The 21,073-nt window shown below is 35.8% G+C and overlaps 1 protein-coding gene across 5 annotated transcripts; it reads left to right on the plus strand.

Annotated features, from left to right (window-relative positions):
* Window positions 1–202: 202 nt before the first annotated feature.
* On the plus strand, window positions 203–20,216 carry DYNC2LI1 (dynein cytoplasmic 2 light intermediate chain 1). 5 transcript variants are annotated; one of them, XM_085054970.1, is made up of 14 exons: window positions 203–338; window positions 1,108–1,228; window positions 2,352–2,386; window positions 2,779–2,848; window positions 2,929–3,017; window positions 5,125–5,311; window positions 7,765–7,833; window positions 9,247–9,324; window positions 10,837–10,913; window positions 11,258–11,328; window positions 11,763–11,860; window positions 13,033–13,125; window positions 15,984–16,037; window positions 19,623–20,216. In XM_085054970.1, exons 1-14 carry the CDS (start codon window positions 325–327, stop codon window positions 19,686–19,688), a joined length of 1,122 nt encoding a protein of 373 aa, XP_084911096.1. In that variant the 5' UTR covers window positions 203–324; the 3' UTR covers window positions 19,689–20,216. The 5 variants fall into 5 exon arrangements, with proteins under 5 accessions (XP_084911096.1, XP_084911094.1, XP_084911097.1 ...); XM_085054968.1 differs by lacking the exon at window positions 19,623–20,216 and adding an exon at window positions 18,606–19,610; XM_085054972.1 differs by lacking the exons at window positions 203–338; window positions 19,623–20,216 and adding exons at window positions 649–980; window positions 18,606–19,610.
* Window positions 20,217–21,073: the final 857 nt, after the last annotated feature.

Raw genomic sequence — 21,073 nt, forward strand, 5'->3', positions numbered from 1 at the left:
CCCGAGGGCCTCACACCACTCCAGTACCAAGGCGCGGGAACCCTGAGAACAGAGGCAGCCGCGGGTCCCACGAACAGGGGATCGGGACAGACTCTCAGCGGAGCCGCCGCACGGACCCTCCCTCTGAGGGCGGCCGCGGGCCGAGCCGAGCCGAGCCGAGCCCGGGGCTGGGCGGTGAAGCGGCAGGGCCGGGCTCGGGCCGATCGCGGAGCCGAGCCGGGGTGGCCGGGGCCGCCCGTCCCTCCCCCCGCGGAACTACAGCTCCCGGCGTGCCCCGCGCCGTTCCCATGGCCACGAGCAGCCGGGCCCGCGCCCCGCGCAGCGATGCCCAAGGCCAGGTACCGGGAGCCCTGCCCGGGCTGCTGACGGGGGGCGCTCCCGCTGCCCTGGGGGGAAGGAGCCGGCGGCGGAGGAGAACAGCCTGCAAGAGGGAGGGAGGGAGGGAGGGAAGGAGGGCTTAAAACGGGCCGTTCCGGCCTCTGCCCCGAAAGCGAGCGGGACGGGGGCAGGTAGGCCACGCGTGGCCCTTGCCCGGGTGCTGCTGTGAGGCACCCCATACAAACGGGGTCTGCCGGTGACCACGGGGGAACCTGAGCACAGGCAGCCCTCGCTGTCCCGAGCAGCAGCTTCCCGGGACACCGAGCGCAAAGCCGGACACGCCAGAAAACCTTTCAAAGGCGTCTTAGTGGTGCAGTGTGTTGCCCGGGCAGGTGCGGCAGTGACCGTCCCTGGAGGTGTTCAAGGAAAGCCTGGCCGTGCGCTCGGTCTGGCGGCCTTAGGTCACGGGTTGGAGTCGATGATCTCGGGTCTTTTCCAACCTAACTCATTCTGTGATTCGGTGATCAAACGTACTGAAAGCAAAGCCTCCCGCTGCACGGCTGGAATGTGCTCAGTGTGTGCCGCAAGTGGCTGCTGGCGTTACCTGAGCCATGGCGCTTCAGCTGGTTTGCTTAGAAGTACTTCGGCAAGCAAGAGGGCAGGTGATGAGAAATAGTAATACTAATAATGACCTACACCAGAATAACCTTCATTTCGATATTTTCAGGAATTATGGTTTGAGGTGTTTTATCTAATTATTCTCCTCTTACTTTGTTTTCTTCCAACTAGTGATACTGTATGGGATCTTGCTATAGCTGAAGTGGAGAAGAGAGAAAACCCTGATGATGAGGAAGTCAAGCCAGGGGAAGTTTTGGAAAAATCAATGTTATTTATGGGAAACAAAAACGGGGTAATCCTAAATACTGTACAATTCTACACTTTTCAAATATAATTTGTGTCAGGGAAAATATCTCATATTTTCAGATGTTAAGGTTCACTTAATTTTAAAGACATAACATGTCATGGTATCATTCTACAGAGTGGACATTCCCAGTGTGAATCCATGTTTATGGTTAGGGTTATCAATGATATGCTAATTTTTTTAGGTCTGCCAGAAATAATTCCACTTTCTTTTAACCTTGTAAAGGTTTAACTGGTAAGAATCCAGTCTAAGTGTATGGACACCAGATGTGTTGTAGAGGTCTTAACATGCTATAATGAACTGTGTCTGTATCATGTCAGACCTATTTGAAAACATACCTTATCACTGAGTGTAAACTCATTATTCAATATGCATAATGTTGTTTTAACTTGCCCCTTAAGTTGGTCACTGGCAATTCCATATTTTTCTTCTGTTAACCTTTATTTTTAAAGTTGATATATCTGAGTGTTTGATGAAGTGAGTAATATTTTTCAAGAATACCATTTTTATTGTAGAAGGATCAGTGTTCATGCAACCTCTCCATCAACAATTTACAAAATACCTTTTCCAGAGAAAATGGCTTTTCAGATTTTCCAAAAATTCACTGATTTTTGAGATAGGAAAGGAGAGAAATGAAGAAGTTCATTTGCCCCTTCAGTGTGACATGGTACACAGTGTCTGAATTTTAACACAGTAAAAACATCTTTTGTCTGTATGTTTATTTGTATTTTAAGCAATCTTTTTGTTTCTATCTCAACAGTAACAGTTAATTCCAGTGGAAACCACACATTACATAAATGTCTTATTAATAATTAAAAACTGCTTAACAGTTTAAAAGACTTGGTCAAATTGATCACTAATGTCTAATTTTAAGTACAGTGTTCCTGTTACTGTATGTGTCATGTCTATTAGTTTATACTTATAATAATGGTAGTATAAGTTGATTCTGATTAAAAATTGGACTTAAGTTTCCACTATAAGGCTACAAACAGTTACATGCATTTGCAGTTTTCTGCCACTTTATTACTGCAATGTTAAATGAGTTTTATTTAGTGGTAGAACTTTATGCTTTAAAGACAATACAGTAGAGTTCTTTGTTTTTAATTTCCAGGGAAAGACCACTATCATACTGAGGTGCCTTGAGAGGTATGTGTTACATATTTAAAAGTAGTTTTCAGCTGTAGATTAGAATTTTACATAAACAGTCATATTGTGTGATAATTCATAGTGTATGTATGCAGATGTGTTCTGTGACTGATTGATCACTTAGGGATGACATTATTTCCCTTCATTATAACCTGTCATGGGACCCTTTCAGTCCATCTCCAGTGGCAGCTGAAATGCCAGTAGTCTCCTTGGGTTGGTGCTGCTGCTTCTCCTGTCTTTAGTACCTGACACCTCCTGTCTAAAAGTGTCCTCTCTCTACTGCTGTCTCTAAGCCAAATTCTGAATGGACTGATAAATACAATTTAGTAACTAATAAAATTAACTTCCTTTCTTTAGAGTATCTTGACAAAATGAAGTTACTTTTCCTTTAGGGAAGAGCCTCCAAAGCCAACATTAGCCTTGGAATATACTTTTGGAAGAAGGGCGAGGAGACACAATACAGTGAGTAAAGAAAAAGTGTAATTTGCCATATCTTTATATATACACACACACAACAATAACATGAAGAAACTCTTTTGCAGCCTAAAGATGTAGCTCATTTTTGGGAACTAGGTGGTGGAACCTCATTAGTGGAGCTCATTAGAATACCAATCACTACCTACAATATAAGGTAAGTATTACAATTCCAGAGTTAATTTGAGCTTTCCTTTAAACATAAGTAAATCTCTTCACCTTTTATTTTTGTGAAAAGCTCTTTCAAAGTGGAAAATAGAACATTTATGGGTTTTGCTAAAAATCACTGTAATACCATGATGCTTTGCTTTGGCCTTCCTTTTCATGCTTCTCTCCTAAATAAACAAGTTCTAAGTAATCTCAACAAAACAAAGCAGTAATGTGGAGGAAGTAAGTTGGCCTTAAGTAGATAGAGCAAGAAGTAGAGAAAAAGAGAAGACATAATATCTTTATGCTCTGTGAAAAAACAAAAAAAAAGTCTTGGGGGCATATGAAAAATAAAATCTTTCTTCCTACTTCGGTAGGCAAACATAGATGCTCTTTCTGTGATGGATATTTTAGAGTAAAAAAACAAGGCAAAAAATTGTGACCAAAAAAGTCTCTGAATTTTTGGGAAATGACCTTCTGAGGACAAGCTAATTTCCCAACAGAGAGATGACATTTCCCAGAGGGACTCAAGCTATTGAAATCATTTGAAAACAAAAGGAAACAGGAGTTCAGATCGAATTAAGAGAATGTAGTGAGAAAAGTACATTAAAGTAATGGATAGCATAGGAAGAAGAAATGCCTGAAAAGTTGTGTGAAGAAATGACAGGGTGATAGGTGATGCTTTTAATGTTTTTTTGTTGTTAGGGAAGATGGGAGTTGAAAGGGGAGAAAAGGATCAAAAGATAAGTTTTGTATTATGATGTATTGCTTTATTTCATTGGTATTGAGCTTTAACTTCTGTGGGGGAAAAAAAGGAGGGATATTATTTTTATCTGGTACATTTGCTACTGTTTTGACTATTGAGATAATGCCATTATTTGCTGAGACTAAGACAGAAGGAATAAAAATAAAACACGGCATGTGAAGCTCTTTGTTTCTAGAAGAGCTTGGGAGAGAAAAAATTAAGTATAATTTCTCAGCCCTTGACTAAATTAAATTAATTGAGCTCTACCTCTATCAGTCTTTTCTTCATTTTTTACTGATAAGGAATTTTCTGATGTGGATAATCTTAAGATTCTTTGCTGGGATAGCAATGTCCTGTAAGAACAATTCACTTCTGTTCACACGGTGATATTTTAACATGCTAGGAAAATTTCTACCATTTCAACATAAGTGCTTTTTGCTGGTTTTCTCATCATTGTAGTCGAGCAATTTGCTTATTTAAAAGTTCCATGAACTATATCTAATTTCATCAAGAGACTTTTCACCAGATATTTTTTTTTCCCCACAGCATTTTAAAGTGAAATTGAACACTCAGTTTGCTTCATAGCCTTTCTAATACCACTCTGGTTTGGAATCACCTTTTTCAAGTCAGGCTGGAATGTGATAGAATGATTGCATCCATTCAGGTGACTGCATTTACAGTGATCTTTACAGCTGCACTTTAATGCAGCTGGTGTTTTGGGAGGCAGGGTTTTGGAAAGAGGGGAGTTCAGATGTAAAGCATTTCTCATCAGTAGTCCACCTTTAAAAGTCTGGTAGTAGCTAAGTATGTCGTGAGTAGTCTTTTATCTTCCATTTATCTTTTGGAAGACTTTTCTCATGCACCCATTTGAGGTTCCAACAAACTGTCAGTCCGTGACACAGAATATTGTCCTTAACCAGGTTTTTTTATGTCATACTAGAAAAGAATAATGAAAGTAGGGAACTTTCCAATACAGGCAATAGCTAGGAAAGATCCTAGGCATTGGCTAACATTGCTTTGTCTGGGGTTTTAGACTTATGAGATGGCAAGGATACATGACAGCAGAAATGCTCAGTCATACAGGAAGAAGGAGCTACATGGGCTGAGGATATTTTCTTATTTTACTGCGTTGAAGAAAGTCCCCAAAAACAATGCTGGATGGAAAGTTGCCAAAATAATAGTTCTGAACAAGACCCAAGGGAAAGGTTTCTTCAGAGTGCAGAATATCCCTAAAAACCATCTTGCTTTGCTGTCACATTTATTTCTATCTTAGCAGTTATGTTTTCACATTTGTTCTACAGATATGGTTTTGTTTCAAAATGCTGATTGCATCATATGCTAAATATGTGACCAAATAATGCTAATTTAATAGGTCATTTGCTGTCGTTCTGGTATTGGATCTCTCCAAGCCTAATGAACTCTGGACTACTATGGAGAGCCTTCTGCAGGTCACCAGGAATCACGTGAAAAAAATTTTAACCAAACTAGAAAAGACAAACCCTAAAGTAGCTGCTGAAATTAAACAGAGAATGTGGAATGATCTGCAGAGGGATCACCCCGTAAGTTACTTCTAATATTTTCTCCAGATGTCACAGGCCTTTATACAGTTAAAGATAATGCTTTTGAAAATCATAAACAACTCTTTTAGATTTTTATGCATGACTGAAAATCCATTTGATGTAGATGAACCTGTTCACTGGAAAATTATAGCAATTTAATAAAAATTCAATAAGAGCAGAAACAAGGAAAGAAGGTTTCTTATATCTTTTTGTTAGATATCTAATGTGATTGTTATGGCATGTTACACCAATCAAAAGAAATAGTTTTAGAGTAGCAGTTTGCTTTTTTTCCCCCCTCATCTTTTTAAAATGAAGATGAAAACTAGAATGTACAAAAGTCATCTAGCAAGAGACTAGCTGAAAGTACAAATTTAAGCAAAGAATATAGTTATAACAGCCATCAACATGACTATATACTTTGCATTTATTTAAATGTCTATCACAAACTCAATGCCTTTTGATAATCTGACAACTAATTAAATTATAAAGTTTCAGAATGTTAACATCAGTCCTTTAAACATAATTGCCAACTAAATCTCTGGAGAAGCTAAACTAGATTATGCGCAATAGAAATGAAAAGTCATTGTGCATTAAACCTCTACAAATGTTGTGTGTATATAATGCATAAATAAGTATTCAACAATTCAAAGACCTGGCATGTAAATCTAGTTAGAGTAATTTCTATAAAATGCTTCAATACCGCAAATGCTTATAGAGCTCAGAAATTTAAAAGTAACTCAAGATACACGAGAAAGCAATATATGCAGCACTCTGTAGATTTAGAGTATGGGGTTTGATATTGTGATTATTACTTTGGTTTTTACTGTTAGAGAAGGTAACTTACCAGAAAAAAAAAAAAAAAAAACCACCTACATGCACACCTGGCAATAAATTAGGACCACAGTGTCAAGTTTGCATATAGGGGCTTACATATCAGAAAACTGCAAGCTTATTGACATCAAGAAAAATAATAATGCTATTGATTGTTAAGAAGATTTGTTATCCTTGCCCTGTAGGAAACGCAATTATACTTTCTAAACCAGAATTTCTGCTTAGCTTCTATTATCAAAGACATCAATAATGCAACTAAAACGTTATATTACTGCTAGGTTCTCTTTTTACTTTTATCATTGTCCTAAGAAAAATTGTGTCAATTTTGTAGAAGGAAGTACTTTTTATAGTCAAATTAAATGACAGTTTATAGAGATTTTTACTTGCCTTTTAATGGCTAAACATATTTTTATGATAAACAGGAATCAGTGAAATTCTTGTATTTTTAAGGATTAGATATATTTCGTTGTCCTGGCTGAAGAATTATTTGCTATGTTGATAAAGCATATCAATTTCAGACCTTGTTTAAAAAGACTGGATGCATCTAAAGTACTCCATAGTCAAAAATTAATTCTACAGTCAAAAGACGAATAGGATTATTGAATCCTATGTTCGTTTTAATGTTTCTGATGTTACCCAAATTTTCCTCTTAATTAAGAAACAAAAACTGCTTTTTTCAGTTTTGTATTTCATCTACTCAATTTTAAGTTACAATAGTTTTGCTCAAAGCTTTTGCTTTGACAGTATATGAGTGAAGCCATGACTTTTTCTCTCCAAGAAGAGGATTTTCAGTATGTGCAGCTTCTGTCAACATGCTGTCATTTAAGCTCTCTGTGAAATAACTGGGGTTAGGAGGGAACAGTTGGACCAACCTCTGCTACAACACATCTCTCTCGCTGCTGCAGCCAAAGCAGCTTGAATAAATATTTGCTTGAACACATGAGGGGATTATCTCATTTCATATGGACTACAGGAAAACCTTCCAGATCACTTGAGAATTCTTGTAATTCACTTATTAAAACTTCTATCCCAAGTTAGCTATTTAGCAGTTAAGACTACATTCTTGGATCCGTTTCGCATTTTTATGATTGTTGGATGACATTTCCTCTTTGTGCTGATATCAAACATCGAAATTCACATTAAATATTGTTTAAGTGTTTGGAAAACATGATGTGGGGAGGACAAATGTGTGACACAAGCAAATCATTACACTTATTTTTCTTGATATTTCGCCTATATTCTTTTAGATTTTATCCAAGGAGGGTGAATGTGTCAGAAAGCCAGTTCTACTAATCCAGTCTGGCAGGTGTTCTGTGAATACGTGAGGTTTTTCCTCTCTTCCTTTCCCATTTAATGTTGGAGCTGGAATATATAGTGTAAGGGCACTTTTATGTCAGTAAGTGTTTTGACTGCTCAGAGGGATTATTTCCTGATCATTTATGAAGAAAATTGAAAACTTGTAGAATATAATATGGATATTGCATTAAGATTTATTAATCTACCTTAAGGTGTGGAAAACCTTGTCTTCTGTGAATTAATTTTAACCCGTTTCAGTTGTTTTAACAGTTACAATCTTCTACAGTTTTTTTACAGTGCTTAACTATCCTATATCTCTTTAATAGGACTATGCATTAGTTGACCCTTTTCCAATACCCTTGGTGATAATTGGAAGCAAATACGATATTTTTCATGTAAGTAAAACTTAAGTACATTTTTAATAATTAAAATATTCCCAGTAAATATTCTATATACTAAAATTTCAGTAATATAATTGTAATCTTTTGAATTTAAGTATGGCCAGCCAGCCTTCTACCACAAAAAAAACCCAAAAACTCCCCCCCAAAAAAAAAAAAACCAACAAAAAAACTTTCCATCCAACAGAGTCCAACAGCATGAAGGAAGACATACTGTCATTCCTTCACACAACACCCCCAAACTGGTGATTTTTGAGACGCACTTAGAAAATGTTGAGACACAGTTGCTGCAGACCAAAAAGGGAAGCAAGAAAACCCATGTTATATGTTGATGAATTCCTTTTATAATGAGAAACATTCAGCTCCATGTGTCTCTTGTGACAGCAGCTGTAAGTTTATGGCAATGAAAGAGGGGTGTATCTGAAGTTTGTATCTGTATCTGAGATTTTTGGTAGCTGTGGCAGCACAAGTAGTATCATTTCAGTTTGGAACTTCTTTTGAAGTACTTCCTAAGTTTCTAGAGACAAGTGAGTAATTGCATCTTTTATAGAGGGGAGGAAAGAAATGTCAAGAGTACTGCTGGATTTTCTCCCAGGACATAAAAAACCGAAACAAATGCATACTCACAGCACTTGATCATGAGAAACTAGAACAGTATGTTTGATTTTTAGCAGTCTTGCTGGCAGCCTGTGCTTCTCTGCATGACTACACAGTGCATTGATACCTGCCTGACTCTTTGAGGTACTTAATTCTGTATTAATAAGGTACTTGACTCCTCTCATACTGAAGCTTTATGCTGAGCCATGACCTCCTTAAATGCCTCTCAGGTAATAAGGACAAAATGACAGCCTCATTCCTTTGGGGTCTATGGATTGACTCCTGCAGGCTTCACTGGCACCATGTTTTCACCCGTTTCATCCAGGGCAGGACATTTGTATGATCTTAGATTAAAGAAACATGGATGAAAAGGTGTTTGTATGCACCTTTCAAATCTTGCAGGTATTAGAATTTAGAGAGCATATACACAAAGGTTTACTGAAGTATTTTCACAAAAAGAAAAAAAAATCCTTATTTTTCTAGAGGCAGCATCTCTACTTCTGAAAATTTAAAACAAAATGAAACAAGTAAATTGAAAATTAAATGTGCATTTCCAGTTAAAAAACTTCCTGGACTAACATATTGCCTGAGTTAGGCTCCCTCTGTAAAAAAGAAACAAAGAGAAATTGTGACATTTCTTTTCAGAGTAGGCTGTTACTGATTCTGTCTTAAGATATAATTATGCTGACAGCTGAAAGCCTTCTATATTGTAGCTTAAGTGCATTGCAGTTTATTTAAAAAAAAAAAAAGTTCTAACTGTAATATTTTGGGTTTTGTTTCTTACATCTATGTTCCAATATCAACTTTTTTCAGGAGTTTGACTCTGAAAGGAGGAAAATAATAAGCAAGACACTTCGATTTGTTTCACATTATTATGGAGCATCATTAGTGGTGCGTATATTCACTTTCTATTTAAGGCTAGAGAAGATGAACAATATTTCTGTTGCAAAACAATATTTTAAAATATAGAAATTTAAAACTCCTAGAGAAAATGGGATTTCACTGGTTTTACAGTAGCTTTCTTCATGCAGCTATCTGTTGAACAAGTCACTTTACTGGCAGGGGATGGATGGATATGCCTTGTGAACAAACAAACTATGTAATTCCCAGTGTCAACAGAACCTAAATAAAAATAGTTATCTGTTAGCCAGCTGAGTTTGTGCGTTGAGGTTACTGCATGTTGGCAAATTTTTTTTTTTGGTACCAGAGAGGAGGAGAGGCAAGAGTGATTGTCTTAGATTGAATTAGAGCAGCCCTTTTGGTAGAGGCATGAACTTAGATCAAGTGACCCAGCTTAGGTAGATTTAAAAACAAGGGCTCATTTCCACAGCAGTTTATGTATACCAGATCACTACACTTAGGGTGTTGAAGAAGAAAGACAGGAGCTTCCTTACAGTAGTGAGTAGAAAGATGCCAGTGTGAGGACAATGGAGTATTTATGTGGGTATATAAACTGATTTTAGTTTGTCAGATCATCCTCTGAGTAAAGACAAAAACATGCATGCAGATTCACAGTCCAAGAACACTGCCTCTTGGACTCACTGTGCATCAGAAAATGGGTCTAATTATATCAACCATCATTTATGTAATAAATAATATTTAGTAGTAGCTTAGTGATTATCAAAACAACTTACATTTACTTAAATCCTTAAAATCCCAGCATGTCCTTTGGCATCCATGTAAACGTTTTTCACTCCGACACATGAATTTGTCTTTTGTTAACTGAGAATATGACTGTCTTGGCTGGGGGTTCTCAAGTATTTAAGCATTATTGTAATTAAAAATTAAAACTTGAATACTAAAACTCCTTGGCTGCTAAATCCTGATTGTCATTGAAATGAGTGGGAGAAACTTAATTTTCCACAGCAGGGATCTGACTTCTTTCTCAAAGACATGAATCAGTTAGGATACAAAAGCCTTTAGACAGGAAGAAGCATGTTGTTGGAGGATATATTCTTAGAACTGCTTTCTGATGAATCTATATCATTCTGCCACTTTAAAGCCACTTCTATGACAGTCATGTAGTTATTCATTACATTTCCAAATGTTTATGGTATTCTAGGTAATTTTTAATGTAATGTAAAATCTTAACTCAGTCTTGGGCAAAAGATTTGTGTCTCTTTAACGTGCATATTTCAAAAGTTTTGAATCAGTATCTTAAAATTTATTATTCTTATTTATGCTACCTTTTCATTTAATCTTTCTTGATCTATATATTCAGTAACAAACATATTAATGTTTTTGAAAGGGGAGATTTTTATTCTAGTCAATTCACTGAACATACACCAAATTAAGTGGGGTCAGGAAATAATTAGCAAGGCTCTATCCTGTGTGTAGATGGCAAAATGTAATATATCTGTGATGGAAGTTCATAATGTGTATTTTGTTTTCTGATTCATTTAGTTTACCAGTAAATCTGAGGCTCTCCTGCTGAAAGCCCGTGCTCTTATTAATCACTTGGCATTTGGCTACGATAAAAGGTAATGTCATTGTTCAACTATTAAATGTCTTGCCCAGAGCCTAAAATTACTTAATAAAAATATTTTAATAATAAAAGCTTTTCTTAAATATGATCTCTGAAGATTTTTGTTCATGAACACTCCTGTGACTCAGCTGCCTCTCTCTGCACAGGACAGTGATAATTCCTCAGTTATGATCCTCAGACTGATAATTTAAAAACGTGGTTACCACTAGAATGGAGTACTTTTTTATTTACATGTCGTTACATGCAAACCCCAGAAAGACTCTAGTCGTGCTAGAATGATGTCATTTTTTTGTTGATTGCTAAATGCTCACTTGATAAATTTTCTTTTTTTCTGTTTAGCAAGTCTGTATCAGTGGATCCTAGCAAACCTCTCTTTATACCAGCAGGCCTGGATTCCATGAGCCAGATAGGTTAGAGCATTTCCTGTTCATTGTGTTTGTTGCTTAATTGTTTTGAAAACAAGAAAAAAATTTTAAGCAAATGAATAAATTACAGCACATCAGTATCAGTTTTAACAGATTATTGAAGAAAATGGCTTACAGATTTTAAAATCATAATTCAGTATATTACTGAGAATTATTTGTGCAGGTTTATTACGTAGTTTAATAAAGTCTCTGGACTATGTCAAATAGTTAAGTACCAATAATCTTAGATGTGAAAGAAAATATAATATACAATATCTCTTAGCCCATTTCATGGTAGAAAATCAATTTTTTTTCAAACTTTTTGCAGCTTGTCAGTGTAGAAGGTAAAATACCAAATTAGATGGATCATTATGCAAGATTATTCTATGATTTATTTTGTATGAAAACACACTTGTCTTATGTTGTGCTGTGATCCTCAGGACCACCACCTGCCTCTGATAGTGATCTTGGAAAGATGCGAGTCAACACGCCTTTGGAACTTTGGAAGAAAGTATTTGAGAAAACATTTCCTCCCAAGGTAGGGATGTACATGCCACACACAGCTGCTTTTCTCACAGAGCAGCAGGAATACCCCTACTCATTTTTAGCTTTCAAGTACACTGATTGGAATTTCAGTCTCTCATAGCAGTTCTCTTTAATACATTTTTAAGATACAGATTTGTATGTAGTCATGCTTTTGCATCTTCAGTTACATTCCTGCACTGAGAAATTATGAAAGATGCTGTTCTCAGTATAATATACCCCAATATGATAAAGACAAAACCTTTCAGAAACTGTACAGAAGTGTTATTTTTCATGTTAGTTTTCCTCATAGCCTCTAAAAACACAATAAACAAATGTTTCCTCCTGCACCCACCCCTCCAAGTAATTCCTGAACTCCCCCTGGAACAGCTGGAGAGATGAATACACTTCTCATCTTGCAAGCTCTGTCCATGTTCATTGGTGTATCAGTCTAATTAAAAATTCAAATATTTGTTGGAAAGATTCAGAGTCTTCTGTTTTGGTACCAACGTAGGCTTTAAACTTTGAAGCTGTTTTTATGTGTTGTAAATGTTGTTTTCCAGTGTCTTGTCTAAGAAGTAGAATTCTAATTTACTTTATTCCATCACTGATATTGTTGCCTTGCTACTTTCCATTTGATGTGAATTAGGAGAAATGTTCAGGACAATATTTCAAAAAAAACCCTCCTTATTTGATAGATTTTCTTACTATTAGTGTATTTGCTTCTCTGGAATTCAAGTTATAGTTCACTCAAGGTTAGGAATAAAAATTAAGATATTTGGCAAAGTTAGTAATCAGTTTCTTAGCTATTGAAGTAATGCTCTGATAACCAGAACTGAATTCTAGTCATGAGTATTAAATCCTTTAGCAAGAACAACCTCAGCTGTGCCCAAATGTCACGGCCCAGAAAGGATATTTCCCTTTTGAGGCTCAAGAATAATAACAAACGACCAAATAAGAATATTTTCTGCCCTTTAAAATCTAGCTGCACTATTACTTTCTCATGATTTTACTACTAAAAAGCTTTTTTTTTTAAATCTGTGTCCTGTAGAAGAAAATTGTTCCATAAATTTAAGCTTTTAATACATTTGTATTAGAAGCAAATAGTTTTACTTCTATAGCGTAGCATTTTCTTATTAAAAGAAGATAAATTCTATAATTTGGGGTTTTATCTTTTTTTCCTTTCAGAATTTCTGTGATTTACAAGATACCAAGGACCCTGCCCAGGATACTCAATATGCTGAGTATGAAGTTGATGCCATGAGAGCTCAGAAAAACCAGGTGTGTTGTAGTTCTCCAATTGCTGTTCACAGTCAGGTATTCCAGAACTATCAGCACTGCTGAACTAATAGCATATACTCATACCTCCACTTTTTGCCTTCAAATAACTTCAGCTTTAGATTTCAGTTTAGTAGTTGGTTATGAGGTTTTTTCCACTGTTAGATACTAAGCCAGCAGACCATTGTTAGATCTCAAAGTTTTGGCTCTTGAGTTTCTTTAGAAATTAGTAATTCAAATTCTCTCTCCCATTTCTAAAATTACTTCACTAAAATAATCTTGAAGCAAAACACTGAAGCTTTCTTGACAGTCATTTCTTCATTTCTTCACCCTGTACTCTCATTTAAGTGTTGACTAAGAGAAAGTATAGGAAGCAATACCAAGGTCTGGGGTGGGGACTGTTTACTTCTTTTTTTCTCCTTCAAAACTTCTTATTTAAACTGGAAAGACAGAGATGATAACATTTCTAACTCGAATTTGCAGGCTATGTACATTTTATCTTAAACAGAGTGAATGGAATTGTTCCACACAGTGATACGTGGCTTAAGCCCTGAATTCCAGGAAAGACTTTTAGTGGGGAAAAGGCCTTCTATTTTTTCTTATTTATTTCAAAGTGTTTCTGCCTTTCTCTAGATTGGTGGGGAATTAATTTTATAGAGAAATGCTGTGGCAAACTAGATGAAGGTTGAAGCAATGCCTTACAGCTATCAGTCTATAATATCATCTGAGGAGCAATACTGTATGTAGCTGTAAATCTTCATCAGTATCATAGGTATGAGTCTGTTAAAATCAATACAAGATTTATCCAAAGAATAAAGCAATTTCAAAAATCTCTTGCAGCCTTTGAACTTGCACATTACCTGTAATATCCTGTTAATGTAGGTATCAGTTCTGAATTTCTGTCACATCAAGAGCAGTCTTAGAAATCATTAAAATTTGCAAAGCATGCTGCTTTTGGAATTCATAATACAAACATACTCAGTGTAGCTACATATCTCAAAATAACTATAGAGTGTACTAGGTTTGTTATTTTTAGATAATAAAGTGTTGCAAAAGAAGACACTGGTATGCATTGATTAAATCACACAGGAAATTATTAAGTTTCTGTTTTTAAACAAAAGAGAGAGGCTTTTAGAATTTTAATCTGTTCAAGGGCATTGCAAACCAGTGTAGCTTCTTTTTGTTGGACTACTACAAGTAATTTGAGCATTAAAGAGAAAATTACTTTTGTTATCTGCAGTTATTTCCTAAGTTTCTATCACAAAGTTTAATTTTTACAAGATTATTTGGACATTATTAAGATGTTTTATACTCCAAGAATTTGAAATGCTCCAAGATACAAATATACATCTAAAAGAAAAGAACTCTCTAGTTCCAGTGGTCCTTGAAGTGTCTTTCTATTTTCCAGTTCAATCAAAAGCAGCACAAAAATCTTATTTCTAAAGCAACTTTTAAAATTCATCATATTCTGACATTCTTTATAGAGTCTCATGGTATCTGCTGTGTAGGAGGAACAATATATTAATATGGTCAATATGCAACATGTTGCTAATGAAATCATGGGACATTAATGCAAAATTAAAAGTTTCATGTGATGGCAGTGAATGTTTTCTTGTTATCATTTTTCTCGGTTACTTTCGGTTAATTGATGTCACTTTGGACTCTGCGTGATGATAACCTGTTTGCTTGTTTATCTTAAAGATAAGCTTAAAAACCAAAATAAGCACAAAAACCAGCAAGGGAAGCAAAATGCAGCCCTTGTCACTGCATCTGATAGAAGAACCAGCAATACCTGACTGACTCAGTCTTGGTCAGGACTGCTTGATAATACTCTAATACATTTATAGATAACTGGCAATACAAGGCTTAAATAAATCATTTCCAACTTTGTAATTTTGGTTGCAGGGTTTGCCTGCATTTTAGCAGAGTAAAAGGTTGAATGCTTGAGTATAAAATAAGAAAACAGTGTTTTTTTAAAGAAAAAAAAAGTACAGAATCAAGAAAGTCCCTGGCTGACTCCCAGGTACAAGCTATCAGCCAGCATTTTTCTCACATACTTTTTGGCTGTAGAAGTTTAGAGTCCAGCTCATCAGCATTCTGTCACCACTGTTTTCTTTTAGACCAGATTATTTTGCCTCCTTAATATTTTCAGAGTTAACTATGAGACATACCACTCTTTCAAAACACTTTTGCTCTGGAAAGCTCTCTCAGGCTGTCTTTTCCTCACCATGCCTTTCTTTAAGATGGAGTGTGTCTTTCTCAAGTATGTTTTTTCAGAATTCTTTCATTAGTTCTTGCCCCACAGACATACATAGCACAGGTTTATATCAAATACTGTTGTTGAAATTGTTTACTGCTTTTTCATTCTCTGTAGTTAAACTCTGAGACAGAATCAGGGATTCAGAGCACCAGGGATCCTTTTGAAATTTACATTTCTAATGTAATTCTTAAATGAATTTCTAAGGTAATTATAGCAGATTTTCTCCAGGAATTACTGGAATTTTGTGGTTTTTGCAGAGCTATCAAAATTCAAGAAAAATACTCATTTTGCATGGCCTTAAATGTGTAGGTTTTGGTTAATTCTTCGTACACAAACCACATGGCAAACTTCTCATCCTGTATCCATTCCCTATCAGCTTTTTGGCTTTTGATGCTTTCAAGTCACCTTAATTTGGTTTTTGGTACACACATAACTTGAATAAGAGTGAGATCTTTTAAAATAATATTGCTGATTAGAGCTACACATACACACCTGCATCTGGGAACACCTATGGGGAGCATGAAAATCTTGTTCCTTAGTTCCTTGTAATTGTTTGTGGCAGTGAGATGGCACGTGGGAATGTCTCTTCTCTTTCCTTTAGAAATGCTCTCTGAAACTTCCTAAAGGAGTTTCTCCTTTAGAAATGCTCTCAGAGGTAAGTAAGGTGTCTTTTCGACGGTTTTTCTTTGTTTCCTCTTACGCCTTCCCTGCTAAAATGCAAAGTAAGTGCTTGGACTTTTTGATCTGAACATTTGACTGCAGCTTCATTCATTGATGCAACTGATAATGTTAACCTTGAGCTCAAAGAACTGGAGAGCCTTCTACTCAGGTACTTCAGAAGTCATGCAGTGCCAAAGTTCAGTGTCTGGTCCTTGTTACACAGAGCTATTACCTTAGGGATTGGTGCCAGTGTTAGCTGAAGCCTCATGCCATGAATTATTAAAAAAAAAAAGATGCCTGGTGCCATTTCTTGTCAGCTAAGAAGTAGTCATAAAATCAGATCTTAACAAACAGGGTTGTAACTGTTAAAACTTTAAAAATTATAAATGCAAGAAGATTCTATATCTCACAAGGAAGAATAATTGCATTCCCCCTAAAATTGCAACAGCCTAAGCAACTATGTCACTCACAACCAAATGTCACCTCCATGTCAGATCTGCAGCTGAGATAGGGACTGTGTTGGCCAACAGAATGGAAGCCATTATGTTTTCAGTCTACGCTGCTGACATCAACATATTGCTGAACTTCAGGTGCCCATTAAAGTCTAATTCCACAAAACAGAAGATTTCATACTGTGCCATGAACCCCTTGGTCACACCAGTGTTACTGGCCAGAGAAGTGTAACAGGCACCTACCTTAACCTGGGTAAGAGAGCAGTACCACTTTCATTTTCTCCAGAGCAGGAGATGTGTTGGTCTTCATAATGTGGAGAAAAAGTTATTTAGGATGTTTACTTAGCTGCCAAGAGTAAGCTTTCCTGTTTTCACTTGAAAGCATGTACAAATGGGTAAAAAAGATTTCATTTTTAAAGCAAATTAAAGAGCATTATTAGAGCACTGTTATTAAATTTTCTACTGAAGTTTGTGTGCTTAAAATTTTTAATTAGTGTTTCAGTACATGGTTGCTTTCACCATGTTCCAGATTGAGGGCAGTTCCAGTAAGAAATTGCATGAAAAAGAAAGTTAAAGTCCTATCAGTCACTCAGAACAGAGGAAATGCAACAATTAAGGCTTTTCCAACAATCTTAATTTTTCCTTCTTGTTTGTAGACATTATAGTATTGTCTTTAATTACATGATCATATACTGTTTTGCTGATGTCTCAATTCAATTGTTCAGTATTTCTTTTCATCATCCTTATTCTTTATATACCTTATTTTTCAACCTGCCATTCAGACACTTCAATGAACACAAAAGTATTAATTTTTTTTCTCTGAGAGTGTGTGGTAATGTTATCTTATCTGAGTGCCTCACAAACATCAGTTAAGTCTTTCTTCTCAATCCCTTTATGAGATTAGGTGTGATCTTCCCCATTTGACAGATGAAGAATTTACAGAAATACAGAACTACAGAAGCATTAAGGTTTAAAAAAAAATTTAAACCCCCTTTTATGCTACTGTTGAGACATCTGTGATAAATTGCTAGCTCTAATAATGTTTAAAGCACTCAGAGCCCATTGAAAGCACATTTAAATTACAATTATTTTTTCTTTGTATATCTGTAGATCTCTGCCCCCTACACTTGCATCCCCCAAACAAACACAGCATAATGCTAACATGAAGATTTTGGTGTACTTTGAGATACATTCTTTTGTAGGATCTTCTTTCACTTTGGAGAGATGATCTCTTAGGTGACTGTATCCTTAGTCTATTCTAGAATTCTGTTCATGTTTGCAGTATAGAACTTAATGAGCAGGAAGGGGCCCTTTTCCAAGAGGATCTCCACAGTGATCTTTAAGCACTGTTTGAAAGAATTTTGCATTAAATTTCTGACTCATGGGGATATATTTTGTTTTCTATTTTGCACATAAAGTAAGTAAGTTAAGTGTATTTCCTGACAACTTCTTTCCTCCTGAATCACTGGAATTTGTTAAAAGATTTTTTTTCTAAATATCCTCCATTTAATCAATTTTTCTATTTCTTTCATTTCTCTCTGTTTAAATCTTAGCCTTAGTTAGACACACCTCCAAAATAAATACTTGTATGTAAAGGAGTAGCCATACAGTTTTAATATGTGCTGTGGTTTCACAATTTGCATTTTTGTATTGGTTTGAATTGCCTTTACACTGAATTGCTTCCTAGGCTAGCTAAACTTACAGCACAATTAATTCTGCTAAATTATCAGCCTCTTTCTTGAAAGAGTTTAGTCAGATGATAAATCTGCAAGGCTAATTATTTAGCTAACACCTGTAGACCTGACCCCCAGATGGTGTTGTCATTAGATGTAAAACTTCATTATCTAATTTTGCACCTTCCTGAAGACTTCGATAAAGTTTTTAAATTAAAACACTTAGCATAAAGCAGGTTACATATGCTCCTCAAAATACCACAGTATTCTTTCTATTCCTAACTGTTGGCAAGTTTCCAATAGTTCAGTATGTTCCAAGATCATAATTTCTTTATATTAATAACGAGGGAATGAAAATACTGAATAAAGACCAGCTTAGAGATAGAAAAGTTCAGTAGTACAGGAGTTATAGCTAATAATGCAACTTACTGGATTTAGGCTAGACACAATATGTTCTGTGTCAGTCAGCTGTGGCATTACTTAACTTTAACAGTGGACTCCTACAAGCTTCAGGAAGAATGTGCACTAACTAAATATCTCCTCACTGCTCATACAGCTGGGGTGCTTTCTGGAAACTGCACTTCTGACAAAGCTGCTGAAGTTACTTCCTAAGAGAAAATTCCATTTATTGTTTCCATGCAATCTTCAAGTGATGATTGCTTTGTTGTTCTGCCCTTTAATTTCTTCTTCTTCCCTCTGTGCTCTGGATTGATAGTTAATACTTCTGTCAAATTCAGCAGGTGTGAATTTTGTCATTTTTGTCAGTTCTGGTACCTGCATGCCTACAGCAAAACTTCCCTTACTCTCTAAAGTCCACTCTATCAAAATCAAAAAGTAAGTGTCAAACATGTCCACTTTTGAAGGCCTTTGCTACATTTATACTAAGCACTGGTTTATGTGCCCCTCTTTCCTGATCTAAGTAAGATATGATGAGGTTTTTTTTGTCTTGCAAGCAGTGCATGGTTAGGTCTGACACTGCCTAATTAGAGCATTTTTCTGCTGGAAGCCTGACTCCTAAATGAATGAAAAGCAGTTGTAATGCTTCCTAATTTATTTTTTTTTTCTGAAAAAACCCTTCAGAGAGTATTCCTGACAGTACATACCAGTACATAAAATTCAGCAAGGAAACTGTTGTTTGGTAATGGTGCTAGAACCTTCTATTATAGGCTTCAGTGCTCCCAGTAGAGTATTTGGCTGAGATGAGGTCATTTTTCTACCTTGCTAGGACTCCACTGATCTCAAGTATAGCAAAATGTAGCTCCCTACATGAGAGCAAATGGGGCAAAAGTTATAGCACTTTCCGGATAATTTAGTTAAATATAAAAATATAGTACTTTTTTTCTACAGTGAAAAGTGTTTGTACATACATACATTTGTCAATTAAATAGCTGAAGTTTCTTACAACTTTTAGTAATGAGAAGATTACTTTAATATGTATTTATGTTTCCCTTTTAGGAACTTGAACAATACAAAAGAAATGCCTCTAAATCCTGGAAAGAAATGGATTTTGACTCCGACTGATAAACTGCTATAAATGTTTTCAGTATAACATAATTTACAGAATTATTTTTATCATTTTTATATTAACAATTTCATCTGATGCAGTTGAAAATATATAATACCAAACTACAAAGTTAGTATTTATTCAGCATCCCCATTGTTATTTTTCACAAAAGGAGCTGTTTATTCACTCAGTCCAAATTTGTTTATCTTGGCACTGGCAAAGAGCTTTCAAAAGTGGGGAGAAAGGAATTCTGGTTTGCTCACAGGTGGGTCTGTATACAAAGACTGGCATTAGTCAGTTCTGCCTATTTTTAAGTTATAACACATTATTTGGTTTATTTTTGAATACTTCTACCATAAGCAGATATTTAAATATAAACCAGTTTTCCCACCCAAAATGTGAAACTATGTAGTGTGCTAGGCATCTTTTTATAATTCAAAACCAAAGCTTAAGAAATGCTTGCATAATTGTTTGATATATTTGAATAAACAAATAAAACGAAAACTGCCAGAATAAAGTGGAGTTAAAACCATCTTTGACCTGAATTCAGAAGTGTGCTTTCTCTCTGTTTCCAAATCATATAGTTTAATACAGGAATTATTTCTTGCAATGTATAATGTCACATAGAGTTTAGAAGATAAGATGTTTCTGTCTTATATTCAAATACTAAGAAGTCATTTTAATTAATTTGACAGATACTTCTCTAGTGCTAGAAGTACTATTGATTCACATTCAGCCCAAGCTTGTGAAATCCTAGCCTGAACTAGGAATGGGTTTTTGTCCATGCACACCTCCCTAGTGTGAGATGGACTGAGTGTTCTGAGAATACACAGCACAATCCAGATTAAAGCCAGAGGTGTCTCCTGAGAGCTCAGACTTGTCAGAGGGTGAATGTCTCAACAGTCACTTGGCAAACCACGTCAACCCTACACACACATAAAAACAGGAGAGACAAACTAATATCTTTCCAGCTATTTAAAGCTATTTGTTATTTTCAGCGTATTTGTCCAGCAGTTGTTTTTCTGATATAATGTTTGTAATCAGAATATTTTACATAAAGATATAAGAAAAATTCTTCGCCTCACACTTAAAATACTTTGTTATGAAGTGCCTCATCTCAAAACTATCATATAAAACTAGTTTTATAATTACAGAATTTTAAGATACAAATATACTTACCTCCCTGGAGAAATCTCTGTGCAAAATCTATCTCTGCAAAAAAAATCTCTCTCTGCAATTTTTTTTTTCTCTAAAAAAAAAAATTAGCAGAATCTCATTTCTTCACTGAACATCATAATAAGATACAAAATTCAGGAATTCTGTGTCTGTTACGTTTTCAATTTTGAAAGGCCCAAGAGAGTAATTTCCAAAGATGAAAATGGCATTGCTTCTGACAAACAAC

This window comes from Lichenostomus cassidix, chromosome 3 (genome assembly GCF_008360975.1).
Source record: "Lichenostomus cassidix isolate B80296 chromosome 3, HeHo_3.0, whole genome shotgun sequence".
Classification (NCBI taxonomy): domain Eukaryota; kingdom Metazoa; phylum Chordata; class Aves; order Passeriformes; family Meliphagidae; genus Lichenostomus; species Lichenostomus cassidix.

Coding starts and splice junctions, on each gene's coding strand:
- DYNC2LI1 (XM_085054968.1), top strand. Junction 3,018..5,124: donor ATCACTACCTACAATATAAG/GTAAGTATTACA, acceptor CTAATTTAATAG/GTCATTTGCTGTCGTTCTGG. Junction 7,834..9,246: donor GCAAATACGATATTTTTCAT/GTAAGTAAAACT, acceptor AACTTTTTTCAG/GAGTTTGACTCTGAAAGGAG.